Source organism: Grampus griseus (assembly GCF_964374135.1).
Source record: "Grampus griseus genome assembly, chromosome: 15".
Lineage (NCBI taxonomy): Eukaryota > Metazoa > Chordata > Mammalia > Artiodactyla > Delphinidae > Grampus > Grampus griseus.
Window position 1 is genome coordinate 58,809,252 of NC_139009.1, and position 24,157 is coordinate 58,833,408.

General features: G+C 36.9%; 1 protein-coding gene across 9 annotated transcripts in view; it reads right to left on the reverse strand.

The window, feature by feature from the left end:
- TIA1 (TIA1 cytotoxic granule associated RNA binding protein) overlaps positions 1-21,949 on the reverse strand; it is a 29,060-nt gene extending 7,111 nt beyond the window's left edge. For 3 of the 9 annotated variants that reach the window (XR_014297766.1, XM_082671764.1, XM_082671763.1), the window contains exons 1-7: positions 21,714-21,949; positions 13,799-13,895; positions 10,478-10,576; positions 9,703-9,757; positions 9,500-9,532; positions 8,268-8,355; positions 4,968-5,043 (exon numbers count right to left, since the gene is read on the reverse strand). Coding sequence is in view for 7 of the 9 variants with exons in the window: in XM_082671764.1 (XP_082527890.1) it covers positions 4,968-5,043; positions 8,268-8,355; positions 9,500-9,532; positions 9,703-9,757; positions 10,478-10,576; positions 13,799-13,895; positions 21,714-21,739 (474 nt within the window). In the remaining 2 variants the exon portion in view is untranslated. Of the gene's footprint in view, positions 1-4,967; positions 6,536-8,267; positions 8,356-9,499; positions 9,533-9,702; positions 9,758-10,477; positions 10,577-13,798; positions 13,896-21,713 lie in introns of those variants that run through there. The other 6 variants (XM_082671766.1, XM_082671765.1, XR_014297767.1 and 3 more) reach the window with 5 other exon arrangements.
- Positions 21,950-24,157: the final 2,208 nt, after the last annotated feature.

A 24,157-nucleotide genomic window follows, 5' to 3' on the forward strand; every position in this document is an offset into this window, starting at 1 on the left:
GTAGACATGGTCTCTGCTGCCACAGAACTTACATTCTTTTGCGGGGGACAAATAAAGTAATTACAGATTGTGGTAAATGCCATGACAGAAACAAAAGGTTGAGAGAGAGAATATCCCATGCTGAGATACAGGCATGGGAATCTACTTTAGAGCAGCATGATTAGGGAAGGTCTCTGAAATGACATTTAAGCTGAAATAGAGAGGAAGAGGAGCTAGAAAAGTCCAAACACCAGGGTGTTCCTGATAGAGGGAAAAGCACTGCAAGGTGTGTTAAGGCAGGAAAGTGTTTGGTACGCATCTTAAAGAAGCATGTGAAAGATGACTAGTTTTAATGGAATCTAGTGTGCAAAAAAGGAAAAGTGCCAGAGGAAAAAACTGATTATTTTAAGAAAGATTATCATGATCGATTTATGTTTTAAGAAGGCCATTCTTATGTTTTAAGAAGGAGAACAGTTTGGGGAGATAGTAAAAGGAAAAAGACTCTTTATGAGACTAATGCAATATCCAAATTAAAAAAACAGTCGGTAACCAGGACTAATGCAGTGGCAGTGGATGTAATCTAAAGGAAGAGTCAAGAGAATTGGTGGGGAGGGATGTGCACAGTAAGCCAAAGGGCAGGAATCAAAGATAATTCCTAGGTTTTGCCTGGGCAGTAGGGAGGATAGTGCTAGCATTAATGGAAATGAGAAGACTGGGAGGGAGGAGGGCAACAAGTTTGAGGAAGAAACAAAGATGATTTAAGACACATTAAGTTTGAGATATCTGTAAGACATCTAAATGAAGACCATTTGTTAGTAAGTGTGAAGTAAACGGAGCTGGAGATATAAGATTCAGAGTCATGAAGAAAGACTAGAGAGAAGAACGCATCCTGGGATAGAGTCCTGAAAAACAGCAAAATCTGAAATCTGGGTAAAGGAGAGATCAATAGCTAAGGTGACTAAGAAGGAATAGCCAGTGATGAAGGAAGAAACCCTCAAAAATCTACTGTCAGGGGCTTCCCTGGTGGCACAGTGGTTGAGAGTCCGCCTGCCGATGCAGGGGACACGGGTTCGTGCCCCGGTCCGGGAAGATCCCACATGCCATGGAGCGGCTGGGCCTGTGAGCCATGGCCGCTGAGCCTGCGCGTCCGGAGCCTGTGCTCCGCAACGGGAGAGGCCACAACAGTGAGAGGCCCGCGTACCACACAAAAAAAACAAAAAAACAAAAAAACAAACTACTGTCAGGGTCAAGCAAGCAGAAGTCAAGAGGTGAACTTGAAAAGGGTAGTGCTGGTATAGAGTAAGAACAAAAGCCAGCTTAAGAGCAGACTGAAAGGGACTCCCCTGGCAGCGCAGTGGTTAAGAATCTGCCTGCCAATGCAGGGGACATGGGTTCGAGCCCTGGTCCGGGAAGATCCCACATGCCACGGAGCAACTAAGCCTGTATGCCACAACTACTGAGGCTGCGCTCTAGAGCCTGCACACCTAGAGCCTGCAAGCCACAACTACTGAGCCCGCGCACCTCCAGCCCATGCTCTGCAACAAGAGAAGCCACCGCAATGAAAAGCCCGTGCACCGCAACGAAGACCCAACGCAGCCAAAAATAAATAAATATACAAAAAAATAAACTTACTAAAAAAAAAGAGTACAGTGAAAAGTAGATGGGGTTCAGCTTTGGTTTGCATATGTCAAATGTCAGCTTAAACTAGCACAAAAGAACAGGCAAACTAAAAGCTGTTGAGACACATAAAAAGGAAATGCATATTCTTAAAAAAAAACAAATACTGCTTACCACACTAACAAGTCTGAGCTCCATACGATGTTTAATTACTGTTGTGGGTTGAACTGTGTCTCTTAAATTTATATGAAGTCCTATCTACCCTGCCCATAACTGTGAATGTGACCTTATTTGGAAATAGGGTCTTTGCAGATGTATTAGTTAAGATGAGGTCAATACAAATTAGGGTGGGCCCTTTAAGAAGGGCCGTTGTAAGAAGAGGAGAAGCTAATGTGGACACACACAGAGGGAAGAAGGCCATGTGGAGACCAAGGCAGAGACTGGAGTGATGCAGCTATAAGCCAAGGATACCAAGACTGCCAGTCACCACCAGAAACTAAGATGAGGGAAAGAAGGATTCTTCCACAGTCTTCTGATGGAACATGGCCATGATGACAACTTGATTTTGGACTTCTATCCTTCAGAACTTTGAAAGAATAAATTTTTGTTGTTTTAAGTCATTCAGCTACTTTGATACAGCAGCCCTAGAAAACAAATACAATTACTTGCTCACAGAAGAGGGAAAATTTTTTCTGTGGGGGGTATGCGTATTGTGAGTGGGAGACAAAGAAGTGGAAGAATGTGCAAACAACTCTTTTGAGAAGTTGGAGTCTGAATTATTAAGAGAAATAGGGATACAGATAAGGAAGGGATATGGGGTTAAGTTTATTAAGAGACATCAGAACATGTTTTTTTGGTTGATGGGAATGATTCAGTGAAGAGGGAAAGACTGATGACATAGGACAAAAGAACAAGCAGAGCACATATTATACAATTCCATTTATAAAAAATGTTTGGATCAGGGAAATCTATATAGACAGAAGGTAGATTTAATAGTTGCTCAAGGCTGAGGGGAGAGGGTGTAGAAGAAAAAAGCTAGTGACTGCTAATGAGTATGTAGTTTCTTTTCAGGGTCATGAAAGTATTCTAAAATTGTGGTGATAGCTGCATAACTGTGAATATTCTAAAAACCAATGAGGTATATACCTTAAATGAGTGGATTTTATGGTATGTGAATTGTATCTCAATAAACCTTTAGTCGAGAAAAAAACCCAGAATAACCACGTGATCAAAGTCCTTAAAAAGGACGGAGTGGTGGGACCCCAATCATAAGTGATTTGGTCTTTTACAGGACCTTTCCTCCACTGTAATAGGAGGAAGAGGGAGAAGGTGAGTGCATTTAATGTAGGTTTGGTGGTTGAAAGCTCAGGGAATTCCTGTATGATAGCTTCTATTTTCTCAGCTGAAGCTCAGGGTGGTGATGGAGAAAAGTGAGGAATATCCGAGGAGAAATGAGGGGGCATGAAGTAGTTATCAAAGAACAGGAAATCATATTTACTAGAGAAACACAGGTTTGCAAAGACAGTAACATGTACTCATCTATCTAATGTGTGACCATTAAATTAGAAGCAAAACCATTGACTCAGTTTTTCTCTATCAATACTCAATTACTTCAGAGTAAGCAGAGAGGTTATGTTCAACCAGTACTGGAGTTTGCCTAGCACACACAACACAGGAAGAGGCAAGGAAGCCAGGGGTAATGTCAGTCGGTGCTGTGGCACTGAGAATGCCTGCCAATCACATATCCCAAATGTACAGAGAGTGAAATATAAATTTGGGAAGATCACATTAAATCACTTACTCTAAGTTACACCTATCATATGATGATTGTCAGGATTACAATCCATCTCTGGCTGACTCCAGAGGCCACACACAGACATCGTTTGCTATCCGACTTTCATACTAAATATGCATTAAATAGTGACTTTCATATAGCAGGGGTATATATTCCATAATCTCAAACGGAAAAAATGAGCTCTTAGTCAACCCAAAGCCCTCAACCTATTTCCCCAAGTAGCACAAGACACTAATATCCTATTTATCAATCCTTTAAGGAACTCATACTAATTGTGGCTATCAATCCATTGTATGAGGTATTTTTCTACCTTTCCTAAATATTATGCTGTGATTAACAGTAAAGCTTTGAGAACCAGCTACATTCTCATAGTTTTTATTTCCTTATCTCATCTTATACTTGGTAGATGGGACACATACATGACGGAGCTCTTACCCCTTCACCTCTCAATATGCTTTACCATGTGCAACTTTTCTTCTAATATACGGATTTTTCCTAACCTCTTAGGCTAACCTACTCCTTAGAAGACATTTTCACTTCATGAGAGGAAGATGATAGCTATACATTTAAACAATGTGATTGCAAGATATGATGTTACTGTGCAAACAGCGGACATACCATTACAGTGCATTCTACCCTCTTTTGCCTTAACTTATAAGCCATGTAAACATTTTTAGGGCAGACTTTTTTATTTGAAAAGTAGATTTGGGGCAAAATGGTTGCAAGCTGGCTGCTATAGCAAGCATCTGGATAGTAAGAGTTCATAGGGAGGAATAACCAAACAGTTTCAATGTAAGCAGACAGGAACTAGAAAAAAACAAGACAATTTGACACTATTTGGCATAACTGCGAACGGGTGTATTTTTTTTTTTATGGGTGTATTTTTAAAAGACTCAGAATGATGCTCATAAATTTGACCTGAAGTCATCAAGAAATGATATCTATTTCAAATACTCTATTTACTAAAGTAAGAAAATCCTTTCTAAAATAATTTTATGTTATCAAAAATTTTAATGGCTCATTCTAAGGCACTCTTACACAGAAAGTACAATATTTTTGTAGTAATCGTTGGCAAACAACAGTCGTAACATAGAGGCAATACAATAAAATCTAAGGTTAATGAAACCTTAGTGTATACTCCAGGATTAGTGCATTAAATTCTCCTACCATCCATCCCTATATTTTTAGAAATGTGATTATCTCTGCATTTAATTGTTTGGAACCTTGAGTTATCACACTAGCTATGTTTGAATTACCATGGGAATATGAAACAGGGACATAATGAATTAAATATATAAATGAGATAGTCAATATCTAACTTTGGCTGATGATTTAAACAACTCTACTTTCTATATTCTGAAAACATTTTATCAGTAGTTTGCATGCATCAGGCGCTAAATAAATGCTGACTAAATGACCAAACAGGAGAAAAAAGATATCCTCTAGTAAGGGTATTAATTATCAGTGAAATGAACAAATGGCAGATGAGGAAAATGATTAACAATCGAAACAAATGAATATTTTTATCCTTTACTCTTAAAGCACCACACATGCACTTTTTATTTATTTAGCTCACCCATTTGTTGAAAAAGGAGACAAAGCCATATCCCTTAGACTTTCCTGTTGCCATGTCTTTTACCACTCGGGCATCTCTGAAATCAGAAACAATCGGAAGTTTAGGTTTGCAAACTCTCCTCTGGATATCAAGTGAGAATTTCATACACAACTCATTTTCATGTTTCATCTTCATTAAAATGAACCTTTAATGCAAATTCACCTTTTATTCTATAAAATTTATCATGTATTAGCAAATGAAGCTTAATTTTATAAACATGCAAATCAATAACTCCTTAAATATATATGTATACATTGTACAGAAACTGCCTCCCACTTTAAAAAGTTTTTAGATTTTTAAATATTAAGCATGGTAAAAGCAGCTATTCACATGAATTTTACTTAACTTATAGGGTTCACAGGTACACTAAATGAATGGCTTTCTTTAACCATGCAATTTATAATTTGCTATTTGACACTATATACTTACTACCTAATCATTAAAAAATTAAAATAGAAAACTGGAAACTAAAAGAATGGAAAAGTTGTATATTCCCTAAATTAATTAAATTTTTTCATTTTCTCAGATCAGTTCATACCCCCCTTCCGGACTATGGGTAAATTTTGAGAACTTGACTTTTCAGAAATGTTAAATCATTGAAGAAAAATACTAGACACACACTTTAGTTTTATACTAAACTATATTTAGTTTTATATAAGAAAAGATTTTACACTAAATTCTAAAATAGCAATCATATAAGATTGATTGGAAACTATAAGATATAAAAGCAAAATTTTAAAAAGTCAGAAAGTAAAAAAGCACGCCAACATTTATCCACTGTGAACCGTAGCTTGTAGTTAGCCAGGGCAATTCTGTCCATTCTTCAGAGATACTCTGCAAAATAACCAGAGCCCTATTATTTGAGATTGAGTAAAAAACCCAGCCATGATAGCTAAAACTCCATACCTCAAAAAATTGGACTCAAATTGTGCTTCACAGGCAATCTGCTTTTAAGTTAGCCAGGTATGTCACAATGCTTGTTCTCTCAGGACACATGAACAAAACAGGCACTTTTACAACAAAAACCCAAGTCAGAAAGCCATGCAATATAATTTTATATTAAAGTATACATAAGCATATTTTGATCAATTTAGGAGTGATTTATTAAGTGTTTAGGGTCAAAATGACAAAGAGGTGATGGTGAAAGGGGAAAACTAATGCAAGCCACTTCTCAATATGTAAAAATACTTATTAAAATTATCTGTATGGTACACATGCATTTAATTTGTAGCTGATTCATTTCTATAGCAAAATTTGTTAGACTACCCTAAATTCAAGGAACAGGAAAAGTTTAAGCTATGTAAATTAGGGAAAGAAAGTACTATATTTTATATACTAAATATTTTAATAGGCCAACATTTACTACACACCTTTTATAAATCAAGCACTGTTGTAGGATCTCTACGGGGAATACTTGACTATCATGAGAACCTTTCAATATATATATTTATCAACGTATCTCCTTTAATTGAAAAAAATCAGGAAATGATGCTACCAACTGAAAATGGTTCCTTCAAATTTAGAAACACTAACTCTCTGGGTAGCCTAAAGCTTAGACATTATCTCGACTGAAAATTATAAAACTTAAAGGCCTTACCAAGGAAAAATGATATATACATCAGTAATCATAGTTAACTCTAAGAAAATCTAGACTATAATTATGATACCAACATATTTAACAAAAAGAAATTATTGATCCTTGATTAAAAAGTAATGAAATTACTAAAATTTGAATGTCATTTAACTTAAACTCACCAATTGTTAAACAATCTTTATCTAATGCCAAACTAAAATTCCCATGCTTTCAGAAAAGCTACTGCAATCAAAATCGAAACATTTAATAAAATAGCATTTAATCTGTTAAAATGTTAGAAAAGCCTTTTCTTTTTAAAGGTAAGTTTCAGGAAATGTTAGCCTTGAAATATATTTAATGCTTACTTATATCTGAAAGGATTCTCTAAGGAAGAAGCAGCAAAGATCTATATCAGAGTTCTTTAATCTTTTATGGCCCTGTGACTAATCTGAAAATAGGATAAAACTTACAAAGATACTCCACACCAAAATGAAAGCAAGCATAAAATTTTGCATACAGAGATTTACAGAAACTTTGAGAGGCCAAAGGTTAAGACCTTTCCAATCTAGATATTTGAAAGCCAGCTAGAAAGCCAGATAACCATAATCAAAGCCCTAAAACAGATTAAAAGGAACAGTCACAAAATTAGAACTTTATTTTCCTAAAGTCAGTTCTAAGAGACAAAGAAAAATGTCACCTAACAGAAGAGTCTACTTGTAAACCCTAATCGTGTGACTGCCTTTAAAGTTGGCCCCTTACTTATGGTCATTCCTTGGTCACTATGCATTTTCATCCTCCTACCAATGAACTAAAACTCTTCAAACGAAAACTTCCAAAATTCAACACCAATACCACCAGCTTTTACTGTCCAGTCTCCTTCTCATCTCTGCTGTTGGTCTGTTCATCAAACCAAACAAAAGCTAACATTTCCTTTTTCCTACTCTTCTAGCTGGAATAACAATAATAAAGCAACGAGAAACTCTAAAAATTTAGTTTTCTAAATTCAACGATTACTTCTAAGAAAGTGCAATCATCAACTTATTATTCTTACTCTATTACAGGCATGCTTTTCAAAATATAAAGTTCTTTTATGATGAATACTCCTTGAGTGACCTTTTTATAAAAGGCCTAAACTATACAATTAATAACAAATGCAAGCAAGACAGTGCTTCACAAAACACTAAAAGGCATTATTATTATTGTTAATAGCAACAACAAAAGGATAGATACCTGGGAATTAACATTTAATAACTGCGTTTTGGGTTGAATTGTTAAGGTTTCTTTTTGTTAAAATATATTAACAGAAAATGCATGGTATCATAGAAGTGCCAAAGGGTCTAAATTCCTTAGTCATAGCACAAGTTCACTAAAGATTATGACCAAGCTAGCAAGACACTCATATAAGAAACAATATGCACAACAGCACATTTGTCTCTTAAAAGCTAACGCTAATTGAAAAAGAGTTCTAAGATAATTGAAGACCAAAGATTTATTTATCAATGGGAAAATAATCTTTGGCTGTTAACTGCTTGAATAGTCTCTAAACAATACACTTATTCAAGTGAATATTAATACATCACATTCAAGTGTTAAAATTAATGTCCAAAATTCACAATAGATTTTCAAATTACTTCTATGTAAGATTGTTTCTAATATAAAGCATTTTAAATTTATCTTCTGTTACTTACGATATTCTTCCAAATGGTGCAAAAGCAGCTTTTATATCTTCAGTTGTAATTTCTGGACTGAGATCACCAACAAAGACATGGAAATGATCTTATAAGGGGAAGGAAGGGGAAGTGAAAAGAAAAATATAATTTTAGAATTTAAAAAAATGCTAAAATCTATTCAGTAAAGTATTCTTAAAATAATTTATGGATTATAGTAAAGTATAACACTATCCTATACCTAGACAAATCCTATCAGTTTTAAACATAATGAATCAAGGTGACAATACAGGAAAGATTCTCCTAGGGACTATGATATATCTAATGGGAAACTGACAGTTATATTTCTACTTATAGCCAATTATTATACTGGTCTAAGAAAATAAACTAATAATAATAAGTTTTGCAAAAAATATATATATATATATTTATGACTTCATTACCATTCTAATAGTACTTATTTACATTTATTCAGTTTACCTATGTGATATACTTGGTTTAACCATATTTTGTGAAGAACAATCAAAGAAATACCTTGCATTGCAACAGTTTGATGTTAAAGTATTTGACAGTTTTCTCAAAAGCCAACAGTTTTGGTTGCCCAGACATTACACCATTCAGTTTATGTGAATCCATGTGCAAGTGAACTAAGACTGAAGGCAATAGAATGAAAACAGTAATCCCTTCACTTTATATCAGAGCCATTAAAAAAGCACTGGAGAGAAAAAACGTTCCCATATGTGAAGTTTTCTTAAAAAGACAATGCTCAAAAAAAAAGAAACACTTTAAAAATACAAAATAGTTGGATCAACACTTTAAATGGACATATATATCAATTCTGACAAAGTATATTTGGAAAGAAAAGTTACCCCTATTTGGCAGGCCTTAAGCAACATATTGGGTTGCCATTTGGGAAACACAGTTTCAGGAGCAACTCAAGCAATCAGAAGATCTGGTATGAAGCACAGATCATGACCTCAAGGAAAAAGGGTATCTTGCCCTTCAGTGGTGAAAGTATTTCTAAGGCATCAGCTGCTATCAATGGGGATCAGAGAACTTAAAATACCACCAAAGTAGTGGACAAACCACAATTGGTCAACAGTGGGAAAAAGGGGGAAAAATATTGCCAGAGAGACAAATAGAAATACGACCCCTCCCTCCCCGCTCCCCCCAATATCAAACAAAAAAACTTCAGGTGGTTAGTGAATACCCTTTCAAGAGATTTCATTTTATGTTTAAGAAGATACAATTACCTTGTGAACGCTGTGTGCTGACAACGGTACTACCTGATGACAAAGATTAGATTTGTTCTTAAATTTATTAACACAAACACATTCAATCATATCTTAGGATAACGATCAAAACATTACTGCAAATGTATGATGTTTATATGCTTTACAATAAAACTACTATGTACAATAAACACAAAAGTTCAAAGAGTATAAAATATACTTACTGCTTGTATCTTTCTTTTGACTGCTGGGGGTTGTTGCCCAATTCACTTTGACTTCCTAAAAAAATTTTTCTACATTTATACTCCATAAAAATAAAGGTAATAATCAGATATTACAAGATTTGCATCTATGAACACATACGTATATGTTTGAGATGAAGCATTCAAACTTTCTGGTCAAAATTTCAATACTCTTTTTTTTTTCAGTACGCGGGCTTCTCACTGTTGTGGCCTTTCCCATTGCGGAGCACAGGCTCTGGACGCGCAGGCTCAGCAGCCATGGCTCACGGGCCCAGCCGCTCCGCAGCATGTGGGATCTTCCCGGACTGGGGCACGAACCCGTGTCCCCTGCATCGGCAGGCGGACTCTCTACCACTGTGCCACCAGGGAAGCCCTCAATACTTATTTTTTAACGTACACTTACGCAAATAATGTTAACAAATCCTAACCATACATGCTTCTTTGTTAACATTCAACTAACCTTTCTAAAGTACCAATAAATTTTTTTTCTTTTATTCTTCCCCATTAGTATCCAATGTTCCTAGATCTTTCATCAAAGCTTGAATAATTCAACAAATATCTTAGTATTTACCATGTGCAAGGCACCACGAAGAACACTAACATAAACATACCCTCTAATTTGCTTTATCCCAGCTTCTTAATATTAAATGTGATCATTTTCTGTAAAGCGAATATAATGCTTCTAAAAAGGAAACAAAACCGTATACAACTTAGAATTCTCCAGTGCAAGTCACCTTCTTTAATTATGACAGCTTACCTTACCCATTATCTTCCGCCCATTCATAGCAGCTAGTGCTGCAGCTGCATGACGATGCTCATAAAACTCCACAAAACAATATGGATCATTTCCAGCTGTCTGTTGAAGAAGAAACACAAAAGCCAATTTTAAGTTTTATACATCTCAGTATCAGGCCATGGAGAACGAAGGGTCTTTTCTGCAAGTAAATGTTTCGATAAGGCAGTAAACACTAAAAAATGAACTATTTTTATAGAAAGCTATCTTCTTCAACAGCTTATACTATACTACTATATATAATTTAATCTTTTATTAATGACTAAGTGTTCTAATTAACTTTCTTAAACCTGTTACTAAAATGTAAGTAAACAGGCTCTGAAAACTGAAGAGGTTCTCTGGTAAGCAAAGTTTTAGAATATGTGTTAGAATGTGGACTTTCTGACATCAAAATTTTTGCCTGCTTAGAAATCTTTTAAAAATAAAAATTCTTGGGAATTCCCTGGCAGTCCAATGGTTAGGACTCCACGCTTCCACTGCAGGGGACACAGGTTCAATCCCTGGTCAGGGAACTAAGATCCCACAAGCCGTGATGCGGCCAAAAAAGAAAAAAAAAACCTCTCTCCTCTTTTCTACTGGTGTTCCAAGTAGTTGAGGTCTGATGACAGGTGAAGCCTGGATGTTTTCTTTTAAATTAAAGAAGCAGAAAAAACACCCAATATTTTACACCTATCAGTACAAAATACCAAATGACTTTTTAATTCTTTCCATAATCTCCTAAGCAGAACTATTAAAATAAGAAACTAATTCAAAAGACTAGAATGATAACAGAAGAAATAAATATGCCATTTTGTTTCAAGCACAATTAACAGTTAAAAAAAGTCACTGGCAATGATTTTAAAGAATTTTAGAGCAAGGAGGCAACCACAAAATTGATGACATTGAAACTATCCATTATTTTACTTTAAAAACATTAGAGAATATAAAAATGTTTTTAAAAATGTATAATCAAACTAATGTTATATTTAATGGGAATTCTATTACCAAGATCAATGTTGACAGGCATCAGAATGTGGTTAGAAAAGTGGCTTACACCTAAGAGTAAGACAATCAAATAAATAAGAATGTTCATTTTACTTAATTTGTACCCAGAAAAAAAACAACAACTACTTTTTAGATTAAAAAAAAATTCTAAGCATATACATTATCAGCCTTTATACTCTAGGGAGTATAAAATTCCTAAATATGAACATCAGTGCATCCGTGTGAAAAGACTAGGATTTAGACTTTAATAATAATAAAATAATGATAAGGAGGAGGAGAAGGAATAGTTAATCTAAGCCTTTGAGTGACGAAAATCCAAAATTTATACAAAGTGGCAGAGGTAACCTAGCTAGCCTTTTCTGTAGGTCCAGCAGTCATTAACATTTTGCCTAGTGATCTTTAACAGGCAAATATCTAGAAAGACCCAGACACAGAGAGAATAGCAGCCTACAGACCTATGGAGAGAACAGATCAATCTGGGTTTACATCCTTGCTTTGCCCCATTTCTGTGTATATTAAATAGGAAGGGCTCCTCTGGTGGCAGAGTGGTTAAGAATCTGCCTGCCAATGCAGGGGACACGGGTTCAAGCCCTGGTCCGGGAAGATCCCACATGCCACGGAGTAACTAAGTCCCTGCGCCACAACTACTGAGCCTGCGCTCTAGAGCCCGTGAGCCACAACTACTGAAGCCCGTGTGCCTAGAGCCCATGCTCCGCAAGAAGAGAAGCCACCGCAATGAGAAGCCCGCGCACTGCAACGAAGAGTAGCCCCCACTTGCCTTGACTAGAGAAAGCCACGCACAGCAACAAAGAACCAAAGCAGCCAAAAGTAAATAAATAAAATAATAAAAAAAAGGAATAACAGCTGCTTTGTAATGTTTCTATTGAGCATGTGATAAGGCATCAGCATTAAAATAACAGGCAGTAGGCATTCCATAAATACTATCACTAAGATAAGGAAGGAGCCCCAGATGAAAGATTGGTTTTAAATTCTCCATCATAGTCCCCTATCTCTCCCTCTTATCTTTCTCTAAGGGTACAGATATCTTTTCTTCTTTATCCAAAGGCATACAGATATTAAATGTGATAAGAAAACACTTTAGGGGCTTCCCCGGTGGCGCAGTGGTTGAGGGTCCGCCTGCCGATGCAGGGGACACGGGTTCGTGCCCCGGTCCGGGAGGATCCCACGTGCCGTGGAGCGGCTGGGCCCGTGAGCCATGGCCGCTGAGCCTGCGCGTCCGGAGCCTGTGCTCCGCAACGCGAGGGGCTACAACAGTGAGAGGCCCGCGTACCGCCAAAAAAACCCCCCAAAACAAAAAAAACAACACTTTAGAAGAGTGTAAAGGACAAAAAACATCTGTTGAATCCATCTATATTATATGTAGGTGACCCTACCACATTAGGAGAAAGTTTTTTTTTTTAGTTTTTGGCTGCACCCCGCGCCAGATGAGATCTTAATTCCCTGACCAGGGATCGAACCGGCATTGGAAGGCAGAGTCTTAACCACTGGACCACTGGGGAAATCCCAGGAGAAAGGTTTGACATTTTAAAATATGAGACAGCAAACCAAAGCCAACTGGCTAAATAATTATTTTTAAAAATACCAAGTAAAAACAAGTTAAATTGAAATACAATAGAAGAGAAAGTAGTAGATACAGACACATACATGATTTTCTTTCCTGGAAAAAAGAAAACCAAAAGTTTAAAGGTAGGTGAGACCAGGGATAAAAGGATTTCTCTTTAGCACTGTTTTTCTCATCAAAAGAATTTTAAGGTGCCTTTTAACACACATTATGACTCAGGATTAATACCAATTAGATGAGTGAATTCTATGTTTTTTCTATACATTAAGGTCTGATGGATGGGCACGGCCACAATACAAGAAAAACTTGAATCATGACCTTTAAAATTAAGTTAAAAACACTTTCACAGTATCAAAGTCTATTATTTTTTTTACCCAATTTCCCATTTTAATTGTAATAACTGAATTTCTAGTTTAGCCAATCAACTGATACCACATATAAAACAAACAATTCTGATGCCTCAATACACTTTAAAACAAGAGCCCACATATAGTTGTCACCTGCTTTAGGCATGATTAGTACCATTCTCTTCTTTCTTTACTTACTAAAACAAACTTCATGGCCAAAACGGGTTCATTACAAATTTACTAAAACCCCTATGAATTTAGACTGTATAAAGCAATTTAAGAGTTCCTGGAAGTAATGGATTTAAATAATGTATCATGGACAACCTCAGAGAAAAGAAAAAAAAGAAAGTTAACTAAGTAAAATACCCTTACATCCATAATCATTTTGCAGTTTTTACAAGGTCCAATCTGGCTAAAGAGCTGGAGAATTAAAGCTTCTGTCACATCTCGGGAAAGGTTACCGACATATCTGAAACACAAAGAAAAACAATTCATCATTTTAAATTTGCTTCTTTTGCATCAGTTCCTAAAGTTGATTACTGGAGAGTGAATATGGGGAATAGGTAGATCTTTGGGATCTACTATTTGGGAACTTTTTAAAAGTTTGTGAAAACTTCAAAATCTCTTTCAAAACATATGGAAGATACGTTACTTGCAAATATATTAATGACACACTGTTAGTAGAGGGGAAGCTAGTGTGTGTGTGTTTTTATTCAAGGTTGTACAAATAAAACCTGTTGCTTGTTTCTAAGTTTCTAGGCTTACCTTAGGAAGATATGCTTAAAATCACTCAAATGAATCATTAAATATGTAGAACATTTTATACAATCAATCCTGGAAAGCTTTGCAATTATTTCTACTTCTACAGTATTACTGAGAACATTAATTTTCTTCAATTTTTAATTCACAGGATTTCCCTAAAACTGTCCAATTTAGGTATACTTTGGCTTACACGGTAAACATATTTTTGAAAAATCATGGATAAATCACTTATCAGGTGTTGTACATGCTCACAAAAGAATCGGAAACCTTTCAATGGGAAACCTTCCACTGATCAGTGATAGTAGAAAGGGAGTAGAAAGAGTCTAGGAGAGACTTTTAACAGATAATATGAAGTGGTGGCTAACAAACTTAATTAGTGTAAATAATGTATTATAAGACCACATGACTGGGATGATCCTTACTTTTTCTGGGGGAAGGGGGATGATCCTTATTTAAAGGGTTTATAAATTAATTTTCAAAAGGGGATTTTAAAATGAGATTACCTCCAGACATGTTAGAGTTAGAGGTTTATTACTTCTGAAATCAGAGAATGTTGTCTCCCAACAACTGTAGTTTCTCATTCTTCTGCTAAGAATCCTTCAGGGAATGTGATGAAAGGTATGGACTCTCTCCCCCCAAAGATAAACATCTATACATGCCAGAAAGTGTGGATTCAATTCCTTCCTTCCATTTACCCATTCAACAGAATATTGAATGCTGACTGTGAAGGCACAGGTATAGGTTAAAATGGCAAAGGGAGAAGTGCTGAGTCTTAAGGAACAATGAACAGTTCCTTTATAGAAAAATGCTAGTCAGTAAATGTAGACAGAGAGCATTAAATTAGCAATGTGTAAGCCTGACTGAAAAACTGACTCAGGCATGAACCATTAATGGATATAAAACTATTAGGTGAAAGGTTGGTAAGAAAATGGATATTTGCAGGGTGCCTAAATTATCACATAGATCACTTAACAACTGCAAAGGGAAAACCCACCTTAAAAGTGAGAGCTTTTGGCCACTTTGACCCAGTGTTCAAACTTTAAATCATTTTATGGATAAACAATGAGACATTGTATGTACTATATGAATTATATAATATCAATCTATGAAGTATTCAAATCAGAAAGATCTAATTGAATCTAGCTAAGCTTAAATTTAGATCTAAGTTTACAGGATATTGGGCATATAAAACAATTACACAAATTACACACATATATATATGTGTATTATGGCGACTTATTTGATTATTATATGGCGACTTATTTGATTATCTTCAAAAGATTATTGTCCTAAAAAAGACTGTGTTTGATTAAGAGGGACTTAAAAGACTGACAACCTAATACAATGAATAATCCTTGACTGAATTCTAGATTAAGGTGTGGGGGGGGCAAGAGCTTTTTCTTACAGAATTCTAATTAATAAATGTAGAAGAAATGAGAGAAATCACCATTAAAACACCTTAGTAATAATCGCTACTGACAAGAATTCTTTGATACACCTCCCTCTCTGAAGTGAAGCTTAATTTCCCTCTACTTGAGGGTCGGCTACCTTAGTGACTCAATTCTAACTGACAGAGTATGTCGAGAAAAACAGTAGTCATTGTACAGTGGAGAAACAGTACCCTTCAAAAGTGCCACAGTAATGAAAGATATCTCCTTACATATTACAGGATAGAGACATGACAACTGAACACAATGTGGTATCTTGGATTAGATCCTGGAATAGAAAAAGGACATTAGTGGCATGGGGAAATGGTAATAAAATTTGTAGTTAACAGTACTGTACCAATGTTAATTTCTTAGTTGTGATAATTACATCATGGTTATATAAGTAAGATGTTAACATTAAGAGAAGCTGGGTGAAAGTCAAACGAGAACTCTGTACTATCTCTGCAACTCTTCTGTATCTATTCTTACCCGACTCTTGTGCCTATAAGAAATCCTAAGGGTTGCATATGTCTAAATGAAAAAAATGGCTCTTCTGAAAATTTAATTCTAACATCTGCTTTGCTAAAGGTAGATAATCCAGTGACAAGCTGAACAGTATTTAGGGAACCCGGAGTCTATCATTTACTCTTTGCAAAACTTTAAGATTTTCTCAGAAATATTTTCTAAGTGATTTACGTAGTTTGAAGATAGCTAATAATAATAATAAAACATACTTTAAAAAGCACTAAGGTCTGTATTGCCTTTATATTTGTTTATTTAATGTGGCCTGCTGTATACTATATGTTCCAGGAGGCTTTATCAATTAACTCTACACACAGCTGTTCGAGAAAGTCTCTTCAGAGGAAGTTACACAACAACTTGCTCTCAACCTTCGACACCAATACAATAAACTACAAGTAACATATATACTTGTAGTTCATTCCCATTTTTATATAAAAATGTTTCTTAATTGTCCCATACTTTGTCACACACTATTCTGTTTCTGAAGTGAAAGGATTTCCTCTTAACAGCATGGATTTAAGTTACCTGTGTAACAGATTTTTTTTTTAGGCTGCCAAATATCTTCCTGTTTTTAGAGAAATCCTCACTCTGTGGCAAAGCCTGACTCCTCTTCAGAAGATGAAAAGGCTAAATATGGTTATATAGTCTCCCTTGCATGTGATCTGGGCTAGCGCAATTACAGATACCAGTCCTGAACACAGAAGACAAAGATAGGGGTGAAAGAAGCAGAGACTGAAGAGAATCCACTTTGGTGGCAAACAGCCGCAGAGTCCCATGCCCAGTGAAAGTGGAAGCTGTAGTATCAGGTCCTCAGTAGGTGTGGCAGTAGTATCCTTTCTGGGATGATCTGTGGCTTGATTAGGACTGTAGGCCTGACAGTTAGTTGTCTCTTTCCTGAACATTTTCTAAGCCAGGTTCCATAACCTTCCTGCAAATTCTGGGAGTGTCCAATATCTTTTTAAACAAATTCCTTGTATGCCTGAATTTTTTTGCAGCTTGCGTTTAAGAAAATACTGAGTGATACAAAAATTGATACTGGAGCAGTTGTAAGCCAAATTCCCTGTCACAATGTCAACTGGACTACTAAACAAAAATGTAAATTTCTTACATTTATGTAGTTTTAATTTTTCAAGATGCTTTTTATTCAAGAACGTTAAATATCCCTTTCTATGTGTTCCATGAACTTTTTGTTAACAGCATAGACTGAAGTATCCCATGTTGATATTTATTATATCACCTCTGAGAACATGTACCAATCTTGTGCAGAACTGGAAAGTAAACATCCTCCTTGGGCAACTGGATAAAATATGAGCATAAACTGTGTATTAGTTAACAATGCTGACTCAGTGTAGCCTCCTTAATATGAAAACTATATTGCCGTTACATAAGAGAATGCCCCTATTCTTAGACGTATTTAGCCCCTAAGTGTCATGATGTCTTCTCAAATGGTTCAGCAAATTTGGCTAACTATTAGCAATTGGTAAAGCCACATGAAAGTTATCAAAGTCTACAACGTACTATTTTTGCTACTTTTCCATAGGTTTTAAATTTTTCAAAATAAAAAGCTTCCTGAGGGACTTCCTTGGTGGTCCAGTGGGTAAGACTCCATGCTCCCAGTGCAGGCACCCCAGGTTCAATCCCTGGTCCAGGAACTAGATCCCACGTGCATCCGCAACTAAGAAATCTACATGCTACAACAAAGATCCTGTGTACAGTAAAAATAAATAAATCTAAAAAAAAAAAAGCCTCCTGAGAAAATTCAATGGAAAAAGTCATCAATGCTAGTGAAAACTTGACAGTTCTGGGATAGGATTTCATGTCAATTTAATATATACTTTTAAAGCTGATATTAAGTTCAAACAGTTATAACATTGGAATCCAAAACATTTTAAATATTCATTTTGATTAGTACAGGTCTAGAAAATTTAAGCTACAAAGAAAAATTTACAAGGCAGAATGCTGTATTGGGTTTGTTATGAGCCACAATCGTATAAAAATGCAGACTTTGATATGAGGCCTCTGAAAATCTGAGTGAAAAACATGAATACGTTTTAATCTAATGATAAATTTCATAAGAACAGAGATTTTTTTTCATTCATACTATATATCTACTATCTAGAGCCCTGCCTGGAATATTTAAGTGCTCTATAAATATTTGTCAAAGAGATAACTGTACTCTCTCAGAATTACTTTTGAACATTTGCAATTTGCTAGGGAATTAACCCATTCTGCCTGAGTCCCTCTAGTTCAGGGGGGAAAGGTGTATGTCTCCTACTAATTACGAAATTATGACAAGAGTATATTATACGTTACAGGGAATACTGTCAATAATTTATAAAATAACTATAAATGGAGTATAACCTTTAAGAATTGTGAATCACTATACTGTACACCTGTAACTTATAAAATATTGTACATCAACTATATTCAATTTAAAAAAAGAAATTATGTATGACAGTAAATGCTCGTTGTACATAATACAAATACTATATACCAGCATCATAACCTTACTATTATTTAACAACTGTCTACTCTTCACAAAGGACACTCTGTTGCGTGATAGCTGAAACCCTCTTATTTTATCAGCTAGCACCTCCTTCACTTGGAGAACAGACCATATGCAGCCAGCCATCTCTTGGTACTCCCAGGGGATTGTTTCCTGGACCTGCCCCCTCCCATGGTTACCAAAACCCATGGATGCTCAGGTTTCTTACAACTGGCCCACCATATCTGAGGGTTCCACTTCAGTGGATACAGAGGGCCAACTGTACATAAACCAGTCTGAACAAAAGTATCTAACACTATGCCCAGAAGACTTATTAATAAGATATCCATGCTCTCAGGACAGTTCTCGTTTTAAATTATATTTTACAACAAACTAACATTCTAGATGGCTGATAATTACGCGTTTGCAAATTAAAGTTATTGCTGACTTCACTCTCACATTCAACATCCAAACCACTGGCAATTCCCACAGCTCTGTTTTCAAAACATTTCCAGAATCAAACCACTTCTCACAATACGGTTGACCCTTGAACAACATGTGTTTGAACTGTGTGGATCCACTTATACACATGGAATTTTTTCACTAAATATGTACTACATGATCCACAGTTGGTTGAATCCACAGAAGCTGAGGTCTGACTGTAAAAGTTATACATGGATTTTGGACTGCTTGAGGGCTGGAGCTCCTAACCCTTGCATTGCCCAAGGGTCAACTGTACATTTCCAGAGTAGTGCTGACAAGAAATTGAACAGTCTCTAACAAGGCACTGCTGAACACTCGTTTGTGGCAAAGGAAGGCACTTCCTCTGAGCCATTCAGGTACACAGGCAATACGGAAATTCAGACTGTATCTTACCCTCAAGAATGACTAAAATCTTGATTCACTGCTTGAAACTGTACCAGTTTTTAAAACAAATTTAATGATCACTTACCATGGACCAGACATTGCTAAGAACATATTAAAAGCCTCTGACTCCCAAGGTTATTCAAACAAACATTTTATATTAAAAATAAAAAACACTGCTGGGAAAAATCAGGGATGAGCACCTACTCATATTTAATCAAGATTGGTCTGACTGGAAGAATGGGAGTTTTGGTTGAGAAAGGCAGAAGCGAGGGAGGGGATAATAGGAAATGTTAAAGCATGGACTACTTTGGGGAAAAGATTCTTGGATGGGGTGTTCTAGTAAAGCATACAAGGCAAAATTAGTCATAAATGTAAGTGTCAAGAGTTGAGGACAGTAGAGTTGCAGGATGATGAACAAAAGGGTATATGACTTGGGATGAGTTACTTTAATTCTAAGCTTAGCTTTTCCTCAGCTGTAAAATGGACCCATTTACTGCAGAATTCTGATGAGGATTACACAAGCTCATAAAGCACTTAACAGAGAACACATGGCAAACGATAAATATTCAATAAATAAATAATAAATTAAATAATAAATAAAACTTCATTAATTCTCCTGCAATGGTTGGTCCCCTGTCCCCAAGCTAGTACTGCTTGCTTTTGTAGACTGGCCTAGGAAAGCTTAAATTGTCTTCATTATTTGATATTCCCAAATCAACGTACTAAATAGGTTAAATTCTCAGATTATTTTTGGCAGTTTCTGAAATTAAAAACTTCAAAATAAGATTCTTAAAGACATTATAAAAGATGAATCGTTCTTAATCCAATATGCTGCTGGCTATCATACTTCCAGCGAAGAGGCAAGAGGGAAAAAAGGTTTCCATAAACTCTATGGGGCTAATGATGTTTTAGGGAGTATTCATTTACAGATATAATCTTTCAAAAGACAAAAGTCATGGGCTAATTGCTGCATCCTATTAAAAAGACACATAACGTAACTAACAGATTATGAGACAAACTATCAAAAAAGTTTACCTATTCATTAAGAAAACAAGTGTAACTATATTTCTCATATAGATTACAAAACGTAAACTATTTTGTTGGCGAAAAAAATAATTGATTACGTTGTACTTCATAACAACTGTGATATCCAGAGAGCTGCAAAAAGAAACCTGAGCGTATTTTTATTGCCTTGAGTTCTCAAACTGCCAGTATTCTAAGAATAAAAACAAAAAAGCTACGTCAAAAACTCATCGGGCTTTTTCTTCTTTTCGAGAAAAGCAACAAAGGCAGGATCACCTCAGCGGATAATATTTCGAAAAAAAACAAAGGAGAGGGGGCGGGGAGAGCAACACGACAAAGAAAAGATCCCAAACTAAGATCACTTAACACTAAGTCTAAAAATTCTCAGAGGTGACTAAATATGTTAAGGTACTTATCAATTGTTGCTTCATTAAAAACTCCCCGCTGCTTCAACGACATGTCAATCAGAAAAGTAGCAAGCGACGATAAAAATGCATTATATTCACTTCCCCTCAGTTAATATATACCTCCGGGGGAGAGTTCCATTTTTAAAAAGCAGTTTCAAGATCCTTAAGGGGTCCGATTTGGGGCTTTTTGATCAGGGGAGGGGGTGCCACGGAAGGAAAGCCACAGAGAAGTTCAAGAAAAAACATTTGGCGTTTTTCCAGTTGGCAACTGCGAGAATAAAGTTTAAGTCCCTGAAAATCAGTATAAGCATTTTCAAGACAAAAATTCTTATCAACGAAAGACACTGAAAGGAAGAGTTTCTAGAGAAAATCAAAGTAAAATGAAAAGGAGACGGCTGTAAAAATCAAAAGAGGTTAATCGAGACGCGGGGGAGGGGGATGGGAGGAGAGAAGGAAAGCGTAGAACAAAAAGGCTAGCCGAGTTCTAAAAACAGGTTTGAATGAAAATCTTTTCTCCACGCCTAAGACCACAGAGCGCCCGGGACGAAGCCAAACGCGACGCTGTGGGGTAGTTACGCGGCAGGGACTAATTTAGAGGGCTGAGCCCCGTCTCCGTCCATCTCGTCCCCTCACAGCCCGGGTCTCGGTCCCTAGGCATCCCGGTGAGCGCTAGGGAGAGGAACCATGATATCGCGGCGTCCGCGGGGAACAATAGGCTGGGGAGCGGCGCAGAGCCGAAGCTTCGCTCCGGGACCAACACCATCCCGCCCCCCTCATCGCTGCCCCAGACTCACAGAGTCTTAGGCATTTCGTCCTCCATGGCTGCTGCTGTCGCGGCGGCGCCTCCGGGTCCAGCTCTCTACCCTTTACTACCTCACAAATCTTTTGAGCTGCTATGTCTGTGAAATAGCTGGGTTTCTCGGCCGACCGGAGGTTACTCCGCCCCCTCCTTCGGCGGCAATTACACTAAACCACCCGGCCCAGCGCGAACAATGAAGCCCCAACACAAGATGGCGGCGAGCCGGGAGCCCTGAAGCGGCCAGCGAAGTGACCCGGGCCGCGCAGGCGCAGAAGAATCTTGCACTTTCAACCTCCTGGCCGCCAGGCTGCACCTCAGTCCTTATATTCACTCGTTGCGCAGCCGCTCTTCCAGCGACGCTCGGGGATGTCTCAGACTGCGCAGGCGTAAAGGTTAACTAGTTCATGACTTGAGGAAACTCTTTTGAATTCCACTCCAGATTCGAATGTGTCAACAGTAATTTATAGTGAAATATAAATCTTCATGGAAATGAAAAATTGTGTTTCCAGAAGAAGAAAGATTATAAAAATTATTTAAGGCAAGGACAAAAGTTAGATGCGCCGCCCGGGAATCGAACCCGGGTCGCAAGAATGGGAATCTTGCATGATACCACTACACCAGCGGCGCTCACGATATTTGGTCTCGCTGAAATGCTTTAGGTTGACGTACAAGCAAACGTGTATTCCCGGAAGATTTGTTTATTTATTCAAAAATAAAAGTTTATTGAGAGTCCATATAATCTGTTACTTTTCATATAAGAAATGATTTCTTTTCTCTCATTCCGATACAGTTGAATAGATGTTCCTGCTTTTTCTGTACGGAAAAAATCTCATTTAAAAAATTTTTATTTTTAGCTTAAAAGAGTTTCAAGGGACTTCCCTGGAGGTGCAGTGGCGGGACTCGGCGCTTCCACTGCAGGGGGCTTGGGTTTCATCCCTGATCAGGGAAATAAAACCCACAAGCCACACAGCGCGGCCAAAAAACAAAAAGTTTCATTAAGAATTTGTCTTCTTCATATATACACTACCAAATGTAAAACCGATAGCTAGTGGGAAGCAGCCGAATAGCACAGGGAGATCAGCTCGGTGCTTTTTTGTGACCACCTAGAGGGGTGGGATAGGGAGGGCGGGAGGGAGGGAGAAGCAAGAGGGAAGAGATATGGAGATATATGTATATGTATAGCTGATTCACTTTATTATAAAGCAGAAAGTACACACCATTGTAAAGCAATTATACTCCAATAAAGATGTTAAAAAAAAAAAGAATGTCTTCTTGGTATTAACCAAATTTTTGAGAGACTGGAATGTATTTCTAGATCTTAGCGGAATTTTTCTTTATATTTGAATTTCCTTGGTATATTCAATGTATACTGAAAAATATTTAAGAAATAGTTCTTTAATGCAAATAGGTCCCAAGAATTCTAAAACCAACTGACTCAGAATATATACAAATTTCAGCCCTCTTCCAGGGAAGCAGAAAAATTAGGGCTCTGAAATGTACTTCAGTATACTCATTATGTGTTTTGTATTGCATTTCATAAGTTATGTAAAAGTTTTTAAACATTGGGAAATGTACATGCCCCAAAATGTGGTGTTTTCTTTGGACTAGTTCCTTTAGACTTCGATACTTTTGGATAACCATTTTTAGAATTGTCTTTAGAATCTGGTGCACATTCTTGGGATTTTATTCAAAGATATCAAATATTAGTCTTTTGGGGATGAATAAGACAAATGTTAATAGTGGATAGTATTTTTAAACAACGTTTTGAGATGTAATTCACATAACATACATTTCTTCCATTTAAAATGTACAGTTTGGGAGTTCCCTGGTTGCCTAATGGTTAGGATTCCGGGCTTTCATTACCACAGCCTGGGGTTAACCCCTGGTCGCGGAATTGAAATACCCCAGGCTGGCAGCCAAAAAAAAAAAGGAAAAAAATGTATAAAGATAGAATGCACAGTTCAGTGTTTTTGTTTTGTTTTTTCAGTACACGGGGCTCTCACTGTTGTGGTCTCTCCCGTTGCGGAGCACAGGCTCCGGACGCGCAGGCTCAGCGGCCATGGCTCACGGGCCCAGCCGCTGCGCGGCATGTGGGATCTTCCCGAACCGGGGCACGAACCCGTGTCCCCTACATCGGGAGGCGGACTCTCTACCACTGCGCTACCAGGGAAGCCCCAGTGTTTTTTTTTTAGTGTAATCACAGAGATGTGCAACCATCTCTATAATCAATGGTAGAACGTTCACCGCCGAAAAAATGAAACCCTTACCAATTAGAAGTCATTTCCTATTCCCCATTCCACCCCCCGCCACAACCCACTAATCTTCTGTCTCTATAGATTTGTCTATTCTGGACATTATATTGTCCACGAAAAATTTGATTAATAGTCAATCTAAGAAAGCAATAGAGAATTTTATTTGAGCCAACCTGAGGATTATAGC